This window comes from Drosophila novamexicana, unplaced genomic scaffold (assembly GCF_003285875.2).
Source record: "Drosophila novamexicana strain 15010-1031.04,08,12 unplaced genomic scaffold, DnovRS2.1 tig00001361-arrow-arrow-pilon, whole genome shotgun sequence".
NCBI classification, from domain to species: Eukaryota; Metazoa; Arthropoda; class Insecta; order Diptera; family Drosophilidae; genus Drosophila; species Drosophila novamexicana.
Genome location: NW_020824852.1, coordinates 544,084 through 564,143, shown reverse-complemented (window position 1 = coordinate 564,143; position 20,060 = coordinate 544,084). Strand labels below are relative to the sequence as shown.

The window sequence follows — 20,060 nt, the reverse complement described above, 5'->3', positions numbered from 1 at the left end:
CACATGGTCAACACGTTTTAACCAATGCCTGCCTCTTGCCTTACAGTGCCTCAATGTGCTGGTGCAGCATGGCACCACCGTGGACTACAACAACAAGAACAACAACACACAGCGTCACAAGTCGCAGCACCAACACCAACAGCAACAGCAGCTGCAGCTGCAGCAGCAACAACAGCAGCAACACATGAGCAGCAGCTGCAACTCGAATACAAATTCCAGCAAGCAGACGAGCCGCAGCAACACGATCAAATCAAAGTCCTCATCCACGCTCAGCTCCGATGTGGAGCCATTTTATTTGCATCCGCCAGCTGTGACGGCAGCCGCTGCCGCTGCTGGCGTTGGCCTCGGCATGGGCATGGGCATGGGCATGGGCGTTGGCATAACGCGTAAGAACAGCGACGCTCTGTACTCGCAGCAGTCGCGCAGCTCCTCGGAGAAGCTCTATGGCTGCAATGGTGCCGCGGGTGGTGGTGGCGGTGGTGGTGCGGCGAGCAGCACTAGCGGCGGCGGTGCGCTGCTGCCCAACGATGGCCTCTATGTGAATCCGATGCGGAATGGCGGCATGTATGCCACGCCCTCGCCAAACGGGAGCATATCGGGCGAGTCTTTCTTTCTGCACGATCCCCAGGAGATCATCTACAATCGGGTGCGCGATTTGTTCGTCGACTCAGACTGCAGCAGCGTGAAGCAGCACCAGATGCCGCATCCATTGCACTCGATGCAATCGAAGGCCAGCAATGCCATCATGACCATTCAGGCGGATGTCCATTCCAGCTCCAGCGGCGCAGGCAGCGGCTCCGATGAGTCCGTTTCCATCTCGTCCAGCTTCAACTCGCCAAAGAGCAGCAGTCATCATCACAGTAATAATCACAGTCACAGTCACAGTCATCACCAGCACCAGCTGCGCAGTCAGAGCTTCAATCGACATGGCAGCAGCAGCAATATCAGCAGCAGCAGCAACATTAAGAACACCAACACCAACAACAACAACAGCAGCGGCAGCAGCAGCGTCAACAACAATAATAACAACAACAACAACAGCAACAGCAGCTACAAGCAACATAAGAGCAGCAGTAGCAACATCAGCAGCAATGGCAATCAGAACGGTGATCATGACTACGAGGATATCTATTTGGTGCGAGAGGAGTCACGCAAGCAACATCAGCATCAACATCAGCAACAACAGCAGCAGCAACAGCAGCAGCAACAGCAACAGCAACAGCAGCAGCAACTGCTGCAACAGCAACAGCAGCAACAGCAGCAGCAGCAGCAACAGTTGCAGCACAAATATAGTGTTGGCAGATCACGCTCCCGCGACAGTGGCTCACATTCCCGATCCGCCAGCGCCAGCTCCACGCGCAGCACAGATGTCGTGCTGCAGTACAGCAACCATGTGAGTAACAGCAAACATGGTTATTTGTACCTTGAATTTAAGCTCCTCCTCTCACTTTCTCTCTGTCTACTCCTGTTACAGCATTTGAACAACAAACGCAACAACTATAACAACAGCGGCAACAACAACGGCAGCAGCAATAACAACAACAACAGCAACAGCAGCAGCAGCAGCAACAACATCAGCAACAACAACATAAGCCTACTGAATCGCAATAAGTCGCATTCAATGATTGGTCTGCACAGCAGCAAATACGATTCAAGCATAAAGGATAACTATAGCGGCAAGAACATAAATCTAAATCTGAAGAATCAGCTTCTGAATGGCGGCATCAAGAGCGACACTTACGAGAGCGTCTGCCCACCCGAGGATGTTGCCGAGCGCACCAAGCAGTCGCACAAGAATTCCATGATACGCAACAACCTGGCGGATGCTGGCATGCTTAGCAGCAATCCCAACATATCCATGCACAACAACAACAGCAGCAGCAATGGTAATATCCACAACAGCAACAGTGACAGCAGCAACAGCATCAATCAAAACGGCATTAGCAACACCAACAACAACAGCAACATGAACATGAACAGGAATTTGAAACGCGTCTCCTCGGCGCCGCCCATGCAGAATCTATCAGTGGGTAAGTCTTAGCATATAAGAATTATTGCTTTATTTTCTCAGAGGGTATTCCTGTTTGCATACGCAGAACGATGGGTGGAATTGAACTAGCCAAGTTCGCAAGTCAGTTTGTCTCTGTGAAGTAACTTTCTTAAGCGAATCATTAAATTGGGTATTTAATATCTCCTTTAGTATACACAGAGTAAAAGTTGTTGGATACCTCACCCAATTCTCCTAGTTATTTTTATAGGTAGAGCATCGCGCTTTAGTTCATATATTCTTTTCTATGCCATGCTTATACCCTGATAATTAAAAAAAAGCGGTCTTCAAGTATATAAGTAATTCAAGAATATATTTCCCATTGTGGTATGGAGCAAAGGGATGAAGTAGCACAGCCGCTGCATGGGGTTTACGGTATTACGAATAGATTTTTATTTACCACGGGTGGAAAATTTATGGAAAGCTTAACTCGTGCAAAGCCGGGTAATACTCACTATTGGTAAACCATTATTAACTCTCTTCTATTAACTCTCTCGCCCTCTGTTCCTTCTCTCTCTCCCTTTAGTTAATGGGCCTCCGCCGCCGCCCCTGCCGCCGCCACTGCGTGCTCCAGTACAGCGCAACAACTTGAATGTGGAACACTCCAGCAACAACAACAGCAACAGCAGCAGCAACAACAACAACAACAGCAACAACAACAACAACAACAGTAACAACATTTACAAAAAGAATCACTTTGGCAACGCACCGCCAAGCGCAGCAGGGACAACAACACAAGCGACAACGACAACAACTGTTGCCTCTGCAGCCGGACATGACGCCGTGGATTCGGACTCCGGTCTGGAGGTTGTCGAGGAGCCCAGTCTACGTCCCTCGGAACTGGTGCGTGGCAATCACAATCGCACCATGTCCACCATATCAGGTATGTTGCCCAACTCGTTTCCAAATAATAGCTGTACTTTGAGTGAATGTTATAAATCGTTTTGGATAATGAGCTGAAGTATTAGAATCACGGTTTTAGCTCCCCACCGAGTCTTAAATCAACAACTCACTTCATATAAGTCACCTAGTCAGGCACCTAGTCAAGTGTGCTCCGGCATTATGCCAGGTCAGACATTTCGAATCAAAATTTCGGCCACACAACATAATTTTGGTAAACAAAAACTTACAAATCACAAATTACGAAATTCGACAATAAAACCCACAAAAACTCAACAAAAAACAGACCCATTAACGGCGGGAGTTGTCAGCCATGAGCACCGATGGTTCAAGCCTGGGCTGGTCGGATCTGCTGGATAGCAGGCCGCTAAGCAGTAGCTCCGATGAAACAACCGTTCACATGTCACCGAAACAGACGCCGGCGATGACACAGTTGAGCAGAACGCTGCTCACCGAGGAGCCGTTGGCGCCCAGCCTGGATGATCTGACAGATAAGCTGCCAGAGAATCTGAACGTTAAGGATACCTACGTCATTTACAGCGTTGGCAATGCGACGCTCTTAATGGGCTCGCTGGACCCTAAATTTGCCACAGATCATCAGCTGGAGCTGCTCGATCGCCACTTGCTGGATGTCAAGATCGCCGATCCAGAGGAACCGCTCTGGCCCAATCCCGACGTTCTCACCATGGGCATGCGCAACTTGGTTAATGGTGATGTGCCCTGCACCAGCTCAGCGGCCGCTTCCGCGTCCACGACGAATCGCAGATGCCACTCGAAAATGAAGAGTATCAATAAGCTGGGCAAAAAGCAGCGCACCAAGTTGCATTACAAGTAGTTGCAAGTCCATTCAACAGTTGCCATTCCCCTCAATTCTTACTTACACATAGTTCACACAATTTGTTCTATAGTTTCTTTTTCGTCTGATCAGTAAAACCGAGCGTTGCCCTATTGCACGCCTTAATCATCAACTCTTGAACCCACTTACAGACCATTCGTGGGGTCTTTGACATTGTTGCCAAAGAGAAACGGGGGAACGGGGGGCGAGCAAAAAACGCTGCCAGTCAAATTGATTGATCAATTAGCAGCACAAAGTTGGCTAAAACTGGAATTGCCCAACAGCCAGACGCCAACTAAACAACTTTGGTCAACATTTTGTTAGCCATTTGGCAAATTGGCTGCAGTTGACCAGAGGAGCGTTTAAATGGACAACAGCAAAAACTGCACGCAACAGCAGCAGCTACACCAATTGAAATTAACAACAGATCAATCTTACAATTTCCAAGCAGTTTAAGCGGAAACAGCTTGAAACTGTTGCGTTATGCTGGTATTGGCGACTTTTATATTCTGCAGAATTAAGAATCTCACGTAATATATGGAAGGCAATAGGCAATCTTCTAACCGATATTAAACTTGTTTTGATACTAAGTGGGGTTAACCCACGAGGACAGATGCAGCAAACCCTCAGATTTGTTCATATGGATTTGAATATTAATGTGACTGGCATCACAAAGAAAGGCGGGCTATGTCACATTTAAAGTACTTAGCTTTAGGATTCGTAATGTCGCTGGTTCGTTTTGGCTCTCGAGCCAGCTTTCTGCCCTTAAGTTCAGTTCAATTATCTGGTCCGTGAACACAGGTTGTGACAAATGTGCTTTGATAAAGGCAATAGTTGAGGAGCGAATGTATCTCATTAATACTTATTATTAACAGAGTATATTGGCAAATTAGAAAACTCTTCAAGTTGAAAACAATAAAATCCGTAAAAAATAAATGAAATCACAGATCAGTCGGACTAAAAGTTTTCTCGTAAATCTCTTAGATCTGCTCCCGTATAGAAATTGAAGTCTCGGCAAACTGACAGTTTAGAGAGTAGCGAGTGTATTAACCTGACCGAAGACAATGAATGCCAGCTATTTGACATGCATTGACTCGCAATATTCATTCGTAAATGGTCTATGCACTCGCACTGGGCATGTCTTTGCCAGAGAACTAGTTGTATGCATACAAAATGAAATACTTACACATTCGAGCGAAATTCACACGTTAACGTTGGGCAAAAACTGTAGCAGGAAAAGCTGAAAACAACAATGTGGCTAAACAAAGAAGTGGAAGTTTAAAGCAACGTGGGTAAATATCACAGGTGGGTTGGCTGCTGAGGTGTAATGGGTGGTGGGTAGTTAATGGAGGGGGGGGGGGGGGGGGGGTGCTGAGGAACAGACTTCGTTGTCATTGAATGCGTTTGCAAATGCATTCAAGCGACCAGCTTCAAATGGGCATAAAATTAAGTGAAACCCAATACAGTAGTCACTGTACACCACTTGCCACTTGCTACTTGCCACCGGACAGGTTGCAGATCAGAAGCGCTGGATCCTTTGGCACTGTCATTGGCCCAGGCGGAAGTGCATATGTTCAGCAAATTGACGGGCACCTCTGGCTGCTGCTGCCACTGCCCCTGCCACGCTCCCCTCCCCTGCACCGTCTGCTGCATGCACCACAATGCCACCAATTATGGCCTGGGCTGCATGTGGGTTGTGGCAGCCAATCCACCCGCGCTGCCTGCGCTGCAAAACTTTTACCCAATGAAAGTGAACGTGTTTTTCGCATAGGCATTTGACAAGACTTCACGATGCCACAGCTCGAAGTCGACACGACTCGCGGACTCGTTGTTGTTGTTGTTGTTGTTGCAGTTGCAGTTGTTTTTGTTGTGGCTGTTGCTGTTGTCGTTTTGGGTGAATAACTTTGGCGATCGCTTGAACTCGCATCAGGCTGCCAGCGACGCTCGCCCAGTCAACATCGTCAACGTCCACAGCCCAGCTCAAAGCTGAATATTCACGGGTTTTGACTTAAGATTCGTGTTTGTTTATTTTTTCTTAAAATCTTTATTTGTAAACCATTGAGCATGTGATTTGTTAGCGCAGTGCATTGTGTTCTCGCCCCCAATCATTCAATAAAAATACGGTTCAAAGTTTAAGTTTATACGGTATGAATATGTCGGGCTCGATGAAGATCCATAAGAATACGCGGCGAAATTATTTTACGCTCAGCTTTCAACGCTTCGATATATTTCGGTGTAAGTGCGATCCGCTCGTGTAGCCATACAAATAATGCATAATTAAAATTGTATAAACATTTTTTTTTTTGAATTAATAACAGTTACACATTCGTGAAGCGTGCCTTTGACATAGATGTTATAAAGTTATTTATATAAATAATTTAAAAAAAACTGCAAAATGTTTACCATAAATAAGATCTTGAGCTTACGATATATAATCTATTTGCAATGTTTTTTTTTCCTTTTGTTTGGATTTTTTTTTAAATATAAAAAAAAAGTGGAAAAAAATCGGTTTCTCACACTTCTCTTTGTTTTCTCACCCTCTAGTATATAAATTTTGCTACCTTTGCCGTATCCCTTTTCCAGTTTGGCAACTGGCTTGCACTTTACGATCTACATTTTCAATTTCACCATGAAAATGGAACCCGTTGGTAGGCTCAAACCTGGCCGAACCAATTGCAATCCATTTCCAAATGCGGACGGTGTCACATCCAGTTAAACTGCTCTGGAAATTGATAAAATGTTGAAAACTGTTGGCAATTGCTGAAATCGTTTGTCAGTTGACTTTGTTTTTGTTATATTTTTCGTTTGGCCACCAAATCAATGGCCCAAACTGGCTAAACCCGATCGGATGCAGTCGCGAGTGCCCTGACCATATACAATGCCATCTAACATCGACGTAATGGAAGCCGCGTTCGCCACAGCAGCTTTCCAGTTCTGCCCCCAAGTCGAAACGACGAAACGAGTTGGCAAACTTGCGTTCACGGAGCCGTGAAAGTTGCAATGTCGAGGACTCATGACAACAAAGAGAAGGAGACGCAGCGCCTGGTGTCCAATTAACTGGGAACATTTGTACCACTCGCTTTGTTGGCCGTTTATCATTCGAACTGTCACCACACCAGAAAAAGGTGTTTCCTTGCCTGTTTTTTTTTCTTATTGAACTTTTTACATATACACGAAACATTTAACCTCTTAAACTGTTGATCTTCGAGTAAGACATAATTAGAATAACACGCATTTGTATCGAGATTTAAAAGCTACCTTAAGTCCTAACAAATTCGTGTAAAATGTCTGACTTCGTTCTTCGATTGCTATTGCTAAGTTTTGACACAGCAGAAATCTGCAGATTACCTAATCCAAGCAAGAGCCTCTGGTCGGGAGTTCCGCTAGTTTGCTTTAGCATTAATAAAAATAAATAAAATGTAAATTAAAAAAAAACTTCCCTCGATAGAACTCGAACTCGCACGCTTTTTGCCGCCACCTCTACCCAACATCTAAACCAACAACTGACGACATCCGAACAAAAACCAATGAAAATAGCAGCACATTCATACAACACAGAAAGCAATTGGTGGGAAATACAATTATTTACTTGATTTACAGCTATGATTATGGCTATAGCTATAGCGATAGCTATAAAATGATAGATACTTAATATATATATATACTATTCTAGGACAGACGGACGGACATCGACTATATCGACTTGGCTTTTAATGCTGATCAACTTTATGGGGTCGAAAATGCTTCCTTCTGCCTGTTTTATATATACATAATCATAAAAAAGTTTGACATCATTTCAAAGTTGGTTATATGTCAAAAACTTTGATGTAGGCACCGGATATTAGATTCAATTATAGTAGGGATCCTTACGAATTTAAAAATGTATAAAATTTCAAAATCAGACGATTTTTAGCCGAGATATTTAAAAAAAAAAATCATCAAAAAAGTTTCGGTTTTTGAGTCGACCCCGATTTTGACAAAAAACGCGATTTATGGTCGGATATATATTATACGCCTTTACCCATTTTTAATGGGTTCGGGGTAAAAAAGCAATTATAATGGTAATAATAAAATAAACTACAAACTATATTCATTCATGCTGTTGTCAATGTTAAATGCCACATTTACCTAACGTTAAACTTCATATGGCCATGTCAAACTCTTAAGAGCTGATCACTGTGTCAAGAGTTAACAGACAGTTTGTCTGTTGGTTAATATTTACCATCAACAATGTTGCCACATTGTCTTGCTTTGCACACTTGGCAGCAACAATCAATGTTTATAAGTTAACAGCAACTGCTAATTGTCAGTTAAATATTAGTCCAATAATTAAATGAGTCGCACAGCCAACACAGTAACCACAAGTTGCATGGTTGCCAGCTTATGGAAATGGCGTTGCCGCACTACGAATTTGTTAAAATATTTTAACTTGTTATGAACTGACATAAACTTCGCTATAGGTTGGTTCGGTTTGTGGAAAGCAAGGGCTTTCCACTTCCATAAACCCAGGGCTTAGCTCTAACCTAGACTGATCGTATATTTTAAGACTTGTAAAAGTAATGTAATATCGAGTTTTATAATCTTTAGCCGTGCGCTAAATTTAAGTTCTACACATAGTTTCCATACACCTAATATATTTATAATAATGCAATGGTTGGGAATTCTTGGCGCTAGGTCTTACTCAAAAGTTATTTATTTTAAGCCAAACTATATTTTTAAAAATATTTGAGTAGCTGTTTTGGTTTTAGAAAAAAACCAAGTGGAAAGCCGTGTTGGAATCGGTACTTAGAAGCTTGATAAAGCTTGAATTGATTTGGTTGAATTTGGCAATTCTATACCAAGACTTGCCTTGTAAAGCTGCGACTTTGAAACCACTTATGGCCATTAATCATCTGGCTCGCTCCACCCTAAGCTAGATGGTTTGGCAACAACTGCATTTTAGAGCTCTGCATTTGGTTAAGATGTAGTCGAAATCCATTAACGCCATTCTGCAATTTTGGTGAAAGGCGTCGCACAGGCTGCATACGCAATGAGTTGTGTTTTGAGAGTGTGCTGTGTGTGTGCGTGTGTGTGTGCTCTTGTGGCTCAAGTTAGCGTGACCAAAGAGCTGGGATAACTGCTAACCCACAATAAGTAGTTAACGCAGACAAGACTTAAATCTCATAAATAAATTTGTTCAATTCCAGCGAACAAGAAAGCCAAGCTCCTCAATGGCAATGGCAACGCCAACGGCAACGGCAATAGCAGCGGCAACGGTAATGGAGGCGCCTCTGCTGACGCAGCAGCAGCAGCAGCAGCTGCCACAGCTGGCAACGGGGAGGGGCACTATCAGCATGCCAATGGCAGCATCTATGGCTATGCGGAGGGCAGCAAGCAACGCAACGGCAGCAACAGCAGCAGCAGCTATCAGCCCTCGCACTATCACCAGCAGCAACAGTCGGTCTATGCGCACAGCATCTACGGCGTGGGTTCATCCGCCGAGGATCACTACGAACTGCAGCAGTCGCAGTATGGAGGCAGCTATAACGGGGAGGGCGCCGGCGTCGGCGTTGGCGTGCGCTCTGGTGGCCCCAATTTGGTCAACAAGCAGCTGGTGCTGCCGTTTGTGCCGCCCAGTTTTCCCAACAAATCACAAGACGGCGTCACGCATCTCATCAAGCCGTCGGAGTATCTAAAGAGCATAAGCGATAAGCGTTCGTGTCCATCCTCGGCCCGGTAAGTTAAGAAAGCCGTGCCAGCTCCAGCTTTAGCTGCAGCTCTACCTCTAGCTCCCAGCTACATCAGAGAGTTGAGATGCAGCTATAGCTGTTATTTATTTAGTTTTTGTTTTTGTTGTTTTTTTTTTTTTTTTAATTTGGCTGCACATCTCGTGCGACGGCAACATAAGTAATTACCACCAAAAGTGGCAGAAGTACAGTTGCCTTAATTAAGCTGCAGATAATGCCAGCGCATGCTCACGCCGATCGTTGGCTGGGGCATGGCTGGGGGCTGGCTGCGGGATGGGGGCAATTAACAGCAGCACTCGCGAGTCGCGAGTCGGCCACACTTCCTCAGCGGCTCAAGAGTGCATGAAATTTTATGCGTGCTGCATGCCAGGCCACTTTTGCCAACTGGTTCGCCTCGCTCCGATCAGTTGCAATCCAAAGATGATACTGCGCACACGACACGCCTGGCGCAGGTCCGGCCCACTCCCACATTTATGCCACAAACACATTCACACGCTGACTGAGACACACCCACACAGCTTTTGATCAAATATTTATCAATCCTTGCAGCTCCACGGATACGGAGGACTACATGCAAATCCAGATCGCACAGCAGCAGCATCATCACCATCAGCATTCGCACCAGCATCCGCACCAGCATCAGCATCATTCGCATGCTTTGGGCGTGGGCGAGCAGCCGCCGTTGCCGCCACCGCCGCCCCCGTTGCCGCATATGATGCCGCCCCCAATGCCAATGATGCTGTCGGCCATGGCTGGCGATGCGACCAGCAAGTCACAGAAGCCCAAGAAGCCGCACGGCTCAGCTGGGCCCAGCAGCCAGGATACGGCGACGCGCAAGCAGCATCAGCCGCTGTCCGCAATTTCCATACAGGATCTGAACAGTGTACAGGTGAGTTGTATCCCAGATAGAATGGCCAGCGAAATACTAGCGGGTATAACCCGGCTACTTCATATTTTAAACTTGCAAAATAAGTTTAAAGCCGATTAAATGAGAGTTCAATCTTCGAAACTTGAAACCAATCGGATCTACACGTATTATTTGTTAAAAAGCTTTTCAAAACATTTGGCTATCGGAATCTTCTTGAACATTCGCCCATCTTTGACCCGTGATTTCAACCTTGTGGGTTTTGTGAAATGTGTGACACACATCCCGGACTTTAACAAATATCTAGATGAAATTTTAACAAAGATCATTACAAATTAATTTGAGTCTGATCGAAGTGGTTGCCGATTGGATTTAAGGATTCGTTTTCCACAAATTTTCCACGTTTGCGGGTGGAATTATTCAAGCATTCAGCTTTCTAGCTGTTACGGTCAGTCGGTCAGTCATTCAGTCAGCTAGAATAAACTTTTTCATATGTATAGGCGGTTATCTAGTGCCCAAGTATTAAGTTTTAAAACCGATTCGATCGAATAGCCAAATCATGTAGTCACTGATACAATCGTACAAAAATAAGTTGGTTTGCTTTTCATATATCTTCTATATCTTACATAAAATCATCAAATACAAGTTTTATTATTTTTTTCGCAACGTTTTAACTAAATTAAAACACACTTGGATTAGCATACATAGTTAACGAAATGAAATTCCACTAAGCAAATATCGAACGAAGGCGGATTACCTAATCTTAAAGCTGTTGTGGGATCGGATAAAAGACTGGCAACATTTACCCTGTTGTGTAGAATATATATATTCCCAGATATCGGATATAATAGTTTAAGCGACAGCAAGAACCCTAGCAAGGAATTCGATCACTAACCAAATCCCTGATCCCATTTCAATTTCTGCACAGTTGCGACGCACGGACACACAGAAGGTGCCGAAGCCCTACCAGATGCCGGCACGCAGTCTGAGCATGCAGTGTTTGACGACCAGCTCGGACACATATCTGAAGACGGATCTGATAGCCGAGCTGAAGATCTCGAAGGATATACCCGGCATTAAGAAAATGAAGGTCGAACAGCAGATGGCCAATCGCATGGACTCGGAACATTATATGGAGATAACCAAACAGTTTACGGCCAACAACTATGTTGATCAGGTGAGTCACAAGGTCGCCGTGCCGATTGAGCGGGCTGCGGGATGGGGGCTGCGAACTGGATTATCATGCGTATCAAAGATCTACTTACAGATACCAGAAAAGGATCAGGCCGGCAATGCCATACCCGACTGGAAGCGCCAGATGATGGCAAAGAAGGCAGCCGAGCGGGCCAAAAAGGACTTTGAGGATCGCATGGCCCAGGAGGCGGAGTCGCGTCGCCTCTCGCAGATACCCCAATGGAAACGCGACTTGCTGGCGCGTCGCGAAGAAACTGAAAACAAGCTGAAGTAAGTGCTGGGGTGTGTGGGCATAAGGTGGCGCAGCTGGCGGAATCCTCTCTCTGACCTGTGCTCGCTGTCTGTGCCATTTTGCAGAGCGGCCATCTATACGCCCAAAGTGGAGGAGAACAATCGCGTTGCGGACACCTGGCGGCTCAAGAATCGCGCCATGTCCATCGATAATATCAATCTGGCCACCTGCAGCGCTGGCGGCGGCCTCAACGTTGAGCAGCACTATCAGCAGCTGCAGCTGCTCCAGCAGCAGGCGCATCCACAGGGCAACAAGGAGAATCACAACGAGGGCTCTACAGCAGCCAAGGCCGGCGATTGCGAGCCACCACTGCAGCAACAGCAGCAGCAGCAGCAACAACAACAGGATGCACTGGATCAGGGCGAGGACGATCAGGATGATAGCGACAACATCATTCCCTGGCGTGCACAGCTTCGCAAGACCAATAGTCGCTTGAGCTTGATCTGAGTTGGCCGTCTCCGCGCTTAAGTCTCTTTTAGTGCATTTTTTTGTTTATTTTTTTTTTCTTTAATACGAATATATTTAACTTAACGAATGTGCAATTAAATCACATGATAAATATTTCGATATGCGAGTGAATTACACATATATATACATATTATAATCTTAAGTAATCCATATATGTATTGTGTTAAACGCATCCGCGTGCTCCAGAGGAGTGGCAAGCGTTTCGCCAAACCAGCTCGAGATCCAAGGCAAGCTTTAGACCCAAAAAAGTAAAAAAAAAAAAACCGAAAGAAAATGAATGAATATACGATTGAGATATTGTGTATGTACTATGTAGAAATTATTATACGGATATAATTTTTTTTTTTTTATTATTGTTATTCCTATGTTATAAAAAATCAATCGGTTTGCATTAATATTCATAATTATTTAAACTTGCAGTAAATTCCAATTTGGTGTTGTGCGAATCTCGATTATTCGACTATCGATTATTATTATACATTAACGATATCATCTAACTATCGACTTGAATCATAATTACTTATTTAAGTTTCAATTTTTTTTTTTTTTTATATCATTGTTATTTGTTTTTATACATGGCTCAATAATATGATTAAAATAAAACTATACATATGAAAGATACTTAAACTTTTCTTCGGCGAGATACCATGTTTCAGAATCGATCAGAGTTTTGACAAATTCGTGGTAGTCTAAGGGGTAGATGTCGCTTTAAAACGACATTTTCTCGCCATGATCCACGGCGGAGTTATGTTGTTTTCAAATGTCGGGCCTCGAACGAGTTCAAAGAGAAATACCATTCTACAATCAAACTTATTTTACCCATAATATTCTTGGTTCCTTTCGAAGCGGGCCTTTTAAATAAAGACAGCGTTCCTGTTAGTGCTTTCCATAGGAACCTTGACGAAAGATGTATTTGGAATAATTACAAGCGTTCTCAGTCAAATGCTTGCAAGCACTTAAAGCATTTAAAGTCATGATAAAGTCAATTGTCCATTATTGATAAATGAGAGCACACTTTGAATCGGTTTAAAATTTTATTTTTTTTTCAATTGATATTTATTAATCTTGGTAGACTTTAAGTGATTAATTAAGACGGCTAGCCCGTACGTATATGCAATGTTTTATTGATAAAAAAAATAACACTTTCATGTTAGCATAAACAGGTATATAGTATACGAAATATTTATAGGTATACAAATGGCTATAGATAAATCGGGGTAAACAATGGAACCACTTCACGCGTGAGCACTTCACAGTGATAGGGCCAAGTGATAGGGCAATCTTTATAAAAATGAAGAGCCGTCAGTCTAGTCGATCATTCTGCAACCACAGTTCAGATAGCCAAACACTATGAGAACCATTACACTCTGCCTTTTGCTGCTCGTTTCGGCCAGCTACCTGATCAGCACGAATGTAAGTAAACATCAAGCGATAGGAAATTGGAACAAAAGTAACTATATACAAACTGCTGTCTTTTAGGCCAAGGCAACGGTGGACGATTCGATCAATTTCGAGGATGTAGATTTGGATGCACTGATTGATGAACTGGAGGGCGATTATATGGATGTGGAGGAGTTTGGCTTCATCAGGTCGGTGCGCAAGGCCCTCAAGAAGGTGCTGAAAACAGTGCGCGGCGTCAACTGCACCATTAAGGAGGTCATCGAGGTGTTGTCCGCGGCCACCAACTATGTGGATGCTATTGATGCCTGCGGCACAGCCGTGCCCAAGGATGTGGCTGCCATTGTCAAGTCCTGCAAGACCATCATCTCCATCTGCAACGATATCATCAATCTGAACAGCAAGCTGTGCACCGCCGATGAGCCCGATTCCAACCAGATGTCCTCCAAGAAGTGCTTCTGGCAGTTGTTCAAGGCTGTCATGAGGCTAACCAGAAAGATCAACACCACCCTGAAGCAGATCGCCAAGCTGCCCTCCGACACCAGCTCTTGCTTTCTCGATGCAACAAACGATGTTAAGATCAGCTTTAACAATTTCTTGCCCAATATCAACACTTGCGTCGATGAAATGTAAACGTACAGTATGTCAATAAAGTGTTTTTACTAACGAAAAAAAACTAATTTTTTGGGTTTAGTTGAAAATAAATGTACCTAAAAGTGAGAATTTTTTTTCAATTATAATTTATTTCGATTCTATATTTTTCCTAGAACTTAATGGCAAAAAGAATTGTTAAATAACATTACCCAAACATTTTATAGAATTAAAAAACTAAAAACATTCAAATTTTATGCTGTCAATAAAGTGTTTTTACACGAAACTTTATTACTAAATAACAATGTTAAAAAAACAGGAATATTTTTTTTTAATACTTTGTGTGGCTGCCATTAGCGTCACATACTGCCTGCAATCGCCGTTTCATTGAAACAATAAGGTTTTGTATGTATGTTTCTGGAATCTTCTGCCATTCTTCCAGTACAGCAGCTTTTAAATCAGTTTTTGATTTTGGACTCCGCTTTGCGAATTTTTTTTTCAAATATGACCACACATTTTCTTTTGGATTCATATCTGGACTTTGTGGTGGAGTGTCTAACACCTTTCCACAGTTGTACAACAGCCAAACTCTTACCATATGAGCTTTATGCTTCGGGTCATTGTCCTGGTAAAATTTAAAAATTGGCTTATTGCCCTCATAGAATCCAAATTTCTGTGCACTACTGACGAGATGTGTCTGTAAAATGCTCAGATATTGTCTAGCATCCATGGTATTCTCAATGAAGGTCAAATCTCCTACACCCTTGCTCGAAATACACCCCCACACCATCACTGATAGTTTTCCGAATTTAACGGTTGGAATAATATTGCGGTTTTCCAACGCTGTTAGTGGCTTTCTCCAGACTCTGGATGGCCCATCGTTGTAGAATAGCATCATCTTGCTTTCGTCACAGAATATGACGTTACTCCAAAAATCGTTCGAACTATTTACATGGACTTGAGCGAACGATAGCCGCTTCAAAATATTCGCCGCCGATAGTAGAGGTTTTTTCCTGGCAACTCGTGATGTGTAGTCATTGGAATTCAGTAATTTTCGGACAGTTTCATGTGACACATCAACACCACTTTCTTCCTTGAACTCCTGAGCAATATCCCTAAGCGAAATTTGTGGATTTTTCTCAATTTTTCTCAGAATTTTTCGCTTATCTCTGTCAGAAATTTTGCAGGGTCGACCACATACTGGCTTTGCCTCTAGCCTATCTTCCTTATTGGCTCTGTTTAATTTGTTGTATATCGTTGCTTTTGATAAATTAAACATATCAGCCAGTTCCGAGACTTGACGTCCCATCTGATGGTTATAATACACCAGCTGAGCGACTTCAAAAGTTGTTCTTTTTCCTGGCATTTTATTTTTCATAAAATTAAAGCAAAACGTTATAAATTGCAATAGAAAATGACAAGAAAAGTCGAAGACACAAGAGAAGCCAAAACGCATGGGCCCAAATCTAACGGGATCACCCAAAAGAGAACGGCAAAACAATTTACCGTAGCTGTAAAAACACTTTATTGACAGCATAAAATGTGAATGTTTTTAGTTTTTTAATTTTATAAAATGTTTGGGTAATGTTATTTAACAATTCTTTTTGCCATTAAGTTCTAGGAAAAATATAGAATCGAAATAAATTATAATTGAAAAAAAATTCTTACTTTTAGGTACATTTATTTTCAACTAAACCCAAAAAATTAGTTTTTTTTTGTTAGTAAAAACACTTTATTGACATACTGTATCTCAAAATTATAAGGAACATATATACTTAAAAAACAAGTAAGAGGCTCTAGTCGAGAGCTGCCGACTAGGGGATACCCTGAACCCTCTTCTTCAAACATCAAATGCATATATATATTCTATTTTAGAAGCTATATGTCAAGTTTGGTGACTCTAGCTCTTATTATTTACCAAAATTGCCCAAAAAACATGATATCGATATCGATTTTTATCGATTGCTTGGAAACGGATTAAGTTATTGATTATCGGAAGCAAACTCGATCTGCGCAGGCACTAAGAGCACCTACATCTAAAATTTCAGATCTCTAGCACTTATAGGTTCTGAGATCCTTGAGTTCATACTTACGGACGGACAGACATGGCTAGATCGACTCGGCTATTGATGCTGATCAAGAATATATATACTTTATGGGGTCGGAGAAGCTTCCTTCTGCCTGTTACATACATTTGGATTTTGCACAAATACAATATACCCTTATACCCATTTTTAATGGGTTCAGGGCATACAAATACTACACAATTTGTTTACAATATTAGTAAATAAATGAAATACGAGAGCAACCTTACGGTTTTTTCATTCGTAGCACAGGGGGTGTTACATACAAAATTAATTGCATACATAAATAAACACATACACACATACAAATAAACGAATAGACAGACAAGCATACTTACAAGCTTGAATTCTTTAATTTTTACATACTAACATATTTACACTACAACATACATGCCTTCAAACACCCACACATAATTCATGTACACATACAGAAATACATACATCCACTCATACATCATAAGAATTGCATAGTAGGTAGATATTGCAAAATACATTTCTATTTCATTTGCAATGCAGCGAAAGGTTAACAAGGTCTACGTTTTTATATCAAACTATATACATATGTATACATACATACACACATATGGACATAGAAACATATATATGTATACATATATAGGTATTCATAAATACATGTACATATTTGTATGGACATAGGAATTGATAAAAGGCTGTTTTGTCCGTATTATTGTATTTGACATCGTATAATGGATGGGCTGGCAAATGAGTTTGCGTATTCAAATTCGCGACTATGTTGTGGAGAGTAGATTGAGCTAAAGTTAACAAAAACCATATAATAATTATTGAGTACATATAAACTAAATGTACATAAAACAGTTTGCTCTGACTTACTGACATAGTGGTGATTAACGCACGTGCCCGGGCAAGGCCGGGCAACACCCGCTAGTAATACTTATGTGAATATTTAATAGTTTTCAAATAATTTCTATTGTAGAAAAAAAGCTTCTGGATTTACGATATTCACAAGAACATTTCTCAGCTCAAGAGCTCTATTATTTTTTATCAGTTCTTTAAGTAAACTAAGTGTTTGCAGCTGTGCAGTTGTTATCGTTGAGTTAAGAGCCAAACGATTTAAAGCCTTATCAAATGCCCAAAACCAATTGACTCTTCCATTTTTATTTACTCTTCATATGGGTATATAGTGGAAAAAAAAGATATGGTTAACGGTTATGACCAGACTGCTGGCTGTCTAGGAGCTGGTCAGCTTGGAGCAGGCCTTTATGTTGGCGGGGAACTGTGTGTAGTAGCTGGTCAGGTTGTTTGTTGCATTGGTGACACAGGAGATGGCATTGGGGCCAGTCTGGGGTATCTTCTTGGCAAGGGCAATGGATTTCTTCACCTGCCTGTACAGGCTGAAGACCTGGGCCAAGGTCTTGACGGCACAGCTGTTGGTGATCTTCTGCTCCTCGGGCTCCTCGGCGCTGGCGCAAATGTTCGACTTCAGGTTGATGATGTTGTTGGCGGTGCTGATGATTTTCAGGTTGGCATTGATCAGATTGGTTACATCCTGGCTGGCATCGACGCCGCAGGCAATGATATCGGCATTGTACTGCAGAGCGCTGGCCTTGATGCCCACAACCCACTTGAGTATGCAGTTGAAGCCCTTAACGCTGCGCAGAGCCGCCTTAATGGCCCACCACGTGGCCGAGAAGATGCTGAACACCTCCGGATCGAAGGTCTCCCCATCGATATCAGCGAAATCGCTGGGCTCGTATTGTACACCTGTGTCCGGCGCCATCATCAACGGCTGCCAGGTGCCAGCATTGACCTGTTTGGAGCAAACGAATCGTTTATCCTCAATCTAACCCATTCGCTTGAGACCTGGTCAAATACTTACACTGAGCACGCAGACGGCTGCGAACAGGGCAAATAATGTGAACTTCATGTTGAGGTCTGCAAATGCTATCTCCTTGGACTGTGCCACGCATCGGGCCTTTTTATAGTGTGCCATGGTCTTGGCTACCGATAACAGAAATAACTTAATAATGCTCAGGCAATTCCGTCGTTTATCATTTATCGAGTCGCCTATCTGCCTACCTATCTACCCATCAATTGTACCAATACTGGCATAAACCTCAGGTGGGCTTAGTTCAAGCACCTGCGGGTAGTACCTTTGCGGCCTTAGCAGCGGCTACATTGGGGCATGCTTCGCATATCAGCTGATGAGCTGATAACCAGACTTTGAATCTCAGTCTGGCGAAAACGGCGCAATTTAAGCGCTTATCAATGGACTTTTCCATAAGGTATGTATATATTATAATTATTAAATATAGGATATGCAAAACTTTAAGCTAGAAATACTTTAAGCTAAAATAAAAAAAAAATTCTTGCAGCCCGCTCTCTCTCTTTGCCCGTTGTTCTCTCTTCTTTGTGCTGTCTATGCAACTTTTTTATGAACAACCAAAACTCCATCTAAATAGTATTATTAGATTATTAGCTTGTTCAACACCTATCTGAGCATGTGGTTCATAATAATAACAACTATATATAGACAAAGTGCATCAAGCGCTGAGAATACTCCAGTTTGTTTTGTAACTATTTGATTAATAGTTTGCAAAACATCAGGTCATCAAGTTAACTTGCTTAGTTAAAAACCTGAAGGAAATTCAACATTTTTAAAATTAAGATAATCCCAAAAACCCATTTTGTGAAAGAAACTGCGAGACAGAAAACAAGTCAGCTGCTTTTCATTCACATTCCGACATCGTCATATAATGCAAACCAAGTTCAGATAACATTCACACAGAATCTTTCTTAACTTATTATTATTAACCAGCCCAAAAGACACATTGAGAAAACGGTTGACTGTGAGTTTGAAATACCAAAAAAAATTTTATTTCATTTATAGTAGAGTGTCCGAAAATTAATTGAATAGCATTTTGTTATTGATGATATTTTTTTGCTGTCAAATATTGTGAATTAATTTTCCATACATATTTCATTTATTAATATATTTAACTTTGCTGTTGAATAAGAGACGATAAGATTTTGTGTTGAAAATGTAGCTAGCGTCTGGGCAAAAAATTGAACTTTAATTAAGTTAAGCTTGCTAATTTTGAGTTGTAGTTGATTAGCTGTTGATTTTTTTGTGTATGTGTGTGTGTTTTTTTTTTATTTATTTTTTATTATTTTGCTTATGATGTGCCGGAGATACTATACGATAAGAACGCGAGTGTGTGTGTGTGTGTGTGTGTGTGTGTGCGCGCGCGGGCAACATCTAAGAAATACAGCTTGAATGCAGCTGAAGCTCAAGAAACTACTTTAATACGGAGTATATATATTTGAGTGTGTGTGTGTCGTGAGTGTGTCGTGTGTGTGTGTGTCGTGTGTGTGTGTGTCGTGTGTGTGTGAGTGTGTGTGTGTATATGTGTCTTTGTGTGTGTGTGTGTGTGTGTGTGTGTGAGTGTGTAAAGTGTGTGCCAGTAACATTTGTAATTGGCCTTAGCCACGTGCTGCATAACAAATCCGTTCTGTGTAACATACATACATCCTTACATCTGTACATCTATAAGCCTATACATCTGTACATCCGTACATCTGTACATCTGTAAGTGTGTGCATGTATGTTGGCTCATTCGCAACTTGCCCATTGCCATTTGATGTTGTTTTTGGTCTAACATTTTCAGCCGCTTTCTTTCA

At 42.3% G+C, this 20,060-nt stretch overlaps 3 protein-coding genes across 8 annotated transcripts in view; 2 read left to right on the top strand and 1 right to left on the bottom strand.

The window, feature by feature from the left end:
* LOC115767271 (uncharacterized protein DDB_G0283357) overlaps nt 1-12,453 on the top strand; it is a 40,061-nt gene extending 27,608 nt beyond the window's left edge. For 2 of the 6 annotated variants that reach the window (XM_030711498.1, XM_030711497.1), the window contains 9 exons: nt 47-975; nt 1,051-1,393; nt 1,475-2,030; nt 2,574-2,930; nt 8,969-9,497; nt 10,058-10,397; nt 11,302-11,550; nt 11,641-11,837; nt 11,925-12,452. In XM_030711498.1, the coding sequence (XP_030567358.1) occupies nt 47-975; nt 1,051-1,393; nt 1,475-2,030; nt 2,574-2,930; nt 8,969-9,497; nt 10,058-10,397; nt 11,302-11,550; nt 11,641-11,837; nt 11,925-12,306 (3,882 nt within the window). In that variant the 3' untranslated portion in view covers nt 12,307-12,452. Of the gene's footprint in view, nt 1-46; nt 976-1,050; nt 1,394-1,474; nt 2,031-2,573; nt 2,931-5,914; nt 6,018-8,968; nt 9,498-9,928; nt 9,961-10,057; nt 10,398-11,301; nt 11,551-11,628; nt 11,838-11,924 lie in introns of those variants that run through there. The other 4 variants (XM_030711496.1, XM_030711499.1, XM_030711500.1 and 1 more) reach the window with 4 other exon arrangements.
* A 1,191-nt stretch (nt 12,454-13,644) lies between these two features.
* Nucleotides 13,645-14,401, top strand: LOC115767291. The gene is made up of 2 exons (XM_030711523.1): nt 13,645-13,740; nt 13,807-14,401. The coding sequence occupies exons 1-2, from the start codon at nt 13,678-13,680 to the stop codon at nt 14,356-14,358; spliced, it is 615 nt and encodes a 204-aa protein (XP_030567383.1). The 5' UTR covers nt 13,645-13,677; the 3' UTR covers nt 14,359-14,401.
* Nucleotides 14,402-17,465: 3,064 nt separating this feature from the next.
* Nucleotides 17,466-18,327, bottom strand: LOC115767292. The gene is made up of 2 exons (XM_030711524.1): nt 18,259-18,327; nt 17,466-18,189 (listed from the first exon to the last, which is right to left on the bottom strand). The coding sequence occupies exons 1-2, from the start codon at nt 18,304-18,306 to the stop codon at nt 17,611-17,613; spliced, it is 627 nt and encodes a 208-aa protein (XP_030567384.1). The 5' UTR covers nt 18,307-18,327; the 3' UTR covers nt 17,466-17,610.
* Between the last annotated feature and the right edge of the window lie 1,733 nt (nt 18,328-20,060).